This window comes from Dipteris shenzhenensis, chromosome 33 (genome assembly GCF_047967505.1).
Source record: "Dipteris shenzhenensis isolate YYH24624 ecotype China chromosome 33, Dip_SZ_1.0, whole genome shotgun sequence".
Lineage (NCBI taxonomy): Eukaryota > Viridiplantae > Streptophyta > Polypodiopsida > Gleicheniales > Dipteridaceae > Dipteris > Dipteris shenzhenensis.
Window position 1 is genome coordinate 27,614,156 of NC_141628.1, and position 5,297 is coordinate 27,619,452.

At 42.0% G+C, this 5,297-nt stretch overlaps 1 protein-coding gene across 1 annotated transcript; it reads left to right on the top strand.

Moving 5' to 3' along the window:
* Positions 1 to 3,699: 3,699 nt before the first annotated feature.
* Positions 3,700 to 4,942, top strand: MEE59 (maternal effect embryo arrest 59). Its single transcript, XM_087372010.1, has 4 exons — positions 3,700 to 4,017; positions 4,108 to 4,206; positions 4,353 to 4,481; positions 4,641 to 4,942. Exons 1-4 carry the CDS (start codon positions 3,781 to 3,783, stop codon positions 4,680 to 4,682), a joined length of 507 nt encoding a protein of 168 aa, XP_087228136.1. The 5' UTR covers positions 3,700 to 3,780; the 3' UTR covers positions 4,683 to 4,942.
* The last annotated feature ends 355 nt before the right edge of the window (positions 4,943 to 5,297 follow it).

Below are 5,297 nucleotides of genomic sequence, written 5' to 3' on the forward strand. Positions count from 1 at the left end.
CGTGGGCAGTAGGTAGGTGGTTGCTCTAACGGAGAAGCTTGCTGGATACTGCTTTGTGGGATTTGCTTGGGCAGAGTCGGTGTGGAAGGCTGGGCTGGAGCGTCAATGGAGCATTGATGAAGAGTTGCATGTAGCCGTCCAGTTGGAGGAGCTTAGAGGCTGGGCATTGCTCATAGCAAGGCACTAGGAGTTGCGTTGTTGAAGCTGCTGGAGCCGTGGCCTTCATTGTGGTTGTAGCTTCATCTCCAACTGCCTGCAGTCCTCGACTCAACGTTGCAACTTGGAGATCTCTGTATGAGAACCGTGGAGGAAGTCGAGGAAGCTCAATTAGAATAAAGTTTCCTCAAACTAGGACATTTAAAAAAAAAACTCTCTCAAAGATAGATTTCCTCTCAGAAATCTCAGGACCTCTTCTTATCTTTCTCTTGAGCTCGGAGTTCTCTAAGAGGCTCTAAACATATCTCTCATTCAGAATGAATCTCTCTAAATGAAGAACTCTTGAGATCTAAAACTAATCTTTCATTCTGAAACTAATCTAGGAATGGGAGCAATCCTAGTAAACTACTAATGAGCTAAACTAGGAGAGCTAAACCTACGCTCTGATACCATGACAAAACATGTGTGCCTCAGGATCTATGGAGCGCTCTAAGGTGGATGAAACCTGTGCGAAAACATGATGAAGAGAGTACTCATGACATGTATCTCAAGTCAATTAGGTTCCAAGATAGATTAGCTTGGACTCATAAAGAGAATCTTGAGATAGTGCAAAGTGCTTGATTGATATTACTTCAAATGAACTTCCCTTTTATAGGTGAGGGTACTTACATCCATTTTCTTGCTCACATGTGGGATATGTCCTCCATGCCATGTGGCAGCTTGTCCTTTGCTCATACCTTTGCTCTACATGTGCTTATGGCACCACAACTCTCAATAACTCCCTCCTTTTTCACTATCAACACAAGAATAGGTGGTAAATATCTTCACAAAGCCAATTGTCCTTGACAAGTTCTTCATATCTTGGCCTTTTTCTAGCTGTAACTTAAGAGGGCAAGTGAACATTAAATTGTATAAGATGTACTCAATGTAAATACTTCCATTGTATAGTCACTGTGCTCATGTACAAACTATGTTGATATTTTTATTTTGTCCTTTCTCAATCTCGAACTCTAAGGGTACAAGTTGAATATATTTATTATCTTGTTCATTGTAATGTGGCACCTACAAATAGAATTGAGAGATATTAAATAAATGTCCAAGAAGAAACCATGAGTACAAAAATAGTTTTTCTCATTATATATTGAAAAAAAAATGCTTCAACAACTCAAGAATAGCATGTTTTAAAGGGCATCACAAAGAACCTAGTACCTTTGTTAATGGACGCGTTCCCAAGACAAGCTTACAATCTTAGCAAAGTACAAGAATTCATGTGTTGATGCTCATTAATGAATACATAAATAGTAGAAATGGCAATCACTATAGCTGCATCATGAACAACTGGCAATCACGACAATGCTACAACAATTGGTGGTGAGACTAGCATATGAGTAAGCCCATAACTAGAAGAGCATTACAAAGGCAAACACACATTTTGCAAGGCTAGTGTGCATAGAAGAGTACATGTAATATCGTAGTGTATGAAAGAGGCTTTGTGAATACTTGGGGACTATATTGTGAAAGAGTATACAAGCTAAGAGTGAAGATGTAAGCTTTGAGCATGCTCGTGAGGGAAAAATTCTATAGTGCCAAAAATAGATCACACATTATAAGGCAATGTGATCAGTAAACACATCATAAAACTTCAAGCTTCCAACATGCAATTGAATAAGAGAAGGCTAAATATGGAATGGTGGACTCCAACAATCTTAGTACATCAAGTAAAGGAAAATGGTCCTCAAGGTTCCAATATCGACAACAAAGAGAAGCAATAGTGTCTAATAGACTAAACGACATAACAAATTCTTATGCATATAAAAAGTTTGTTTACAAATGCATAATTAAATGGGACATAGGTGGGGAGTGGTCAAGGTGCAAAGGCACTGCTACTATGATGCCTCAAGATCCCAATAACAAAACCTTAGAAAAAATCACTATAATAGAATAAACAATGCACCTCAAGCAAGCAAAAAGCTAATTCTGGCTAGACTCAGGGGTTCATCCCAACTAGGGGTTAAGAAAGGAAAAAAGACCCCCCCCCGTCCCACCCCCCCTCCTTCCTCCCTCGCCCCATGTCCTTCAAGGACCTGAAGTCTAGTTGTTAAATCTACTAGTTGAATCATCAACACTCTTAATGGTTGCTATAGATAAAAAACCTGCTCATGCTACCCAATAATGGGTGGATTTAGAGGGATTTTTGCCCAATAATTGGTCGATTTTACATACGGAGAGGGTGTGATGATTGCCACTGTAGCATATTGAGTGTTCTTGGTTGAGGTTTCTAGGGTTAAGGGGGATTAAGAAGAAGAAGAAGAAGAAGAAGGCTGGCCATATATGCAGTCACCCCTGTCTGAGAGACTAACCCCCGACTGGGCTCAGGGGTTCAGCCCAACTAGAGGTTAGGAAAGGGAAATAGATACTACTTGGAAGTGAGGTGAGTTGAATGCCCCCGGTTGGGCTCAGAGGTTTAGCCCGGCTAGGAATTAGGAAAGGGAAGAAGCCCCCTCCCCCCTCGGCCCCCTACTGCTGTGACCTTGGAGCTCCTGCTTGGAATTAAGGTGAGCTGAATGACGGTGGGACCTATGGGTGACCTAAGGACCTAGGGTGACACGGCAAATAGGAACAATCGCGATGAACCTTGCACTTGTTGTTGATGGCATGGGTGCTTGGGAGATGTGGCGAAGTGGTTGTTGGAGGCGTAGTTGTTGAACTATCAGATGGCCTATGGGCTAGAGAGAGAGAGAGAGAGAGAGAGAGAGAGAGAGAGAGAGAGAGAGACACCTAAAATGGTTTTTAAGATAATGAGAGGAAAGCGATAGCTAAGAAAGATTTTTCTTTAAAAAACATAAAGACTTGTAAAGCACGCTTCTAATGAGGTTAAGGTAATGGATCTATGTAAGGGATCCACTAAGAAAACACAAACTTCTATAAAGTTTTCATAATGTTGTGCAAATCTCATTCTTGTATTTGGAAATGTTTTTTTCATGGCTTGACTGGAAAAAGCCTAGGTGGTGTTGTAATTTTGATTGTGGTTTATCAATGTGAATCATGGCAAAGCTCTTATAGCATTGTGGATGTTAGCATTGATGTTAGCGATGAATGCCACTAGTTGTAAGGCCATCCTTAACTTTACATAAATTCACAACCTGGGAAATTTCTATCATGGAAAGAACTAAGGGATGAATTAGTTTTTTTTTAAGTTTTTTGAACGAATGGATTGGCTGTTTTTGCTCGATGGCACATGCCGATAGAGAAGAGAGCAAGTCGATGCGAGGATCAAACACACGGTAGGATCAAGAGACGATAGCAACATGTGTGCACATCGTGGAAGGTAGGGTGATGACATTTAGTTCTATTTGGAAGGTAAGAATTGACGTGCGCTTTTCTTTTTGGCTGCTTTTTCAACCACAAAGGACGGCAAGAGGATAAGGCTCGAAGGGAAATTTAATGAAAACGAGGAGAGTAAAAGACGATTATTTTGCAATCCAGCACCCAAAATATCTCCACGTGTCCTTCCTCTATAGTATATACATCCTCTTGTTCTTCGTGTTGACAGATCTCTACACTTCTTCTACTCGTGCTCTGCTCTGATCTGCCCCGCCCCTCTTTCTTCGCAGAGAAGGAGCTATGCCAGGAGAAATGGCCTCCCCTCTCTCCTCCAAGCCTAGCCGCAGTGAAGAACTCTTAGCTCCCCATCAGCTCCTCGAAATCACCCAGGCCGTGCGCCAGAAATTTGATCAGGATGCCCCCAAACGACGTCCCAAACCTGTCCGTAGCGAAAGTCTTGATGACGATCCAAGTGACTCCGCCTTTGACGCTGAAATACCCGAATATATGAAATTCCAAGGCCTGGTCCAGTCTGAGGTTCGGAGCTTTCTCTCTACATCTCTGATTTGTTTCGATTGGAAGCTCTCTCCTTTCGGAGGCGGCCTAATATGAGTTTGTGACTGTCAGCCTTTGATTAGGGAGTTTTCTGATGTTCCGTGGGAGGAGTTCGTGGAGACTGAGTATTACAAAGGTCTTAATGCTGCTGGCCAAAGCCTGCACCACACGGTACTCTTCGACTAGCTGTATTTGAGTCTTGCTTTCGGTTTGGTATTGGAGTTTTGCTTTCGGTTTGTTTGTCTTGTTGTCTTGTGCCTTTTCCTTCCTCTGGTTGATGGACGGGTAACCTTTTGATTCTGTTTTTGCTGTGCTAGACTGGGAGTGGATTTATTCAAGTAGAAAATAATGGGACGCTCAACCTAAACGTGGGTTCTAGCGGCCTCGTACGAACTAAAAGTCAATGTAATCCTGCAACAAACGATTGGATCCCTTCTCCGGACATGGTAGGCAGATCGTTTCGCTTTCCTTTACTAAATTGCAGAGATGTCGTAGGCAGGTTTGTACTTGAAGAAAAGAGGGGGGAGAGAGAGAGTTGAACTTTCAGATCTGCGGCCGTTTGCACCTCTTCAAGATACCTGACTCAGTTTCAATTGGTTGCTCAGGTCTTTCCTTCATCAGACAAGCCTCCAAGGAGTGATCCTTGAGATGTTGGGTAACTGGATCTGCTTTTTGAGTGTCGAAGCCTTTATCCTGGGTACAATTGTGAATCTTGTAGAACCATGCTTATCTTTTTCACAGGCCTTACGGGATCTTAAGTCGTGATTAGACAGGAAGAATAATGTGATTCTTCTCTCTTCTCTCAGCCTTTACTTCTCAGCGCTCACCAATGAAATGTAATAGACGTTTAACCTTACTAAACTTGGACGCTCTCTATACTTATCCTTAAAATTGCACTGTTCTTTAATAGTCGGAGCTTTCCAATGTCTAATTACACGTTGAGTTTGTGTATTATCTATTTTGTTAGACGCTAGTCTTGGTACTTTAGAATAATTGCGTGACTATTTTGGCCTGCCACTTCTCACTCGGAAGCCTAATTGATGGCGGCCCAGCTTGGAGAAGCAAAATTAATTTCCCTTTTTTTAATCCACTCCCCCGATTTCCACGAGATCTCCACCTCCACATCGCAGCTTACTATTTCACTCCTACTTTTTTTCTCTCAACTATTGGTGGACTCCCAACTTTTACTATTTTACCCATAGGGAAGCCATTTGAATGACAAAAGTCATTCAACTTGTTTAAGACTCTCTTGCCCTTTTTGC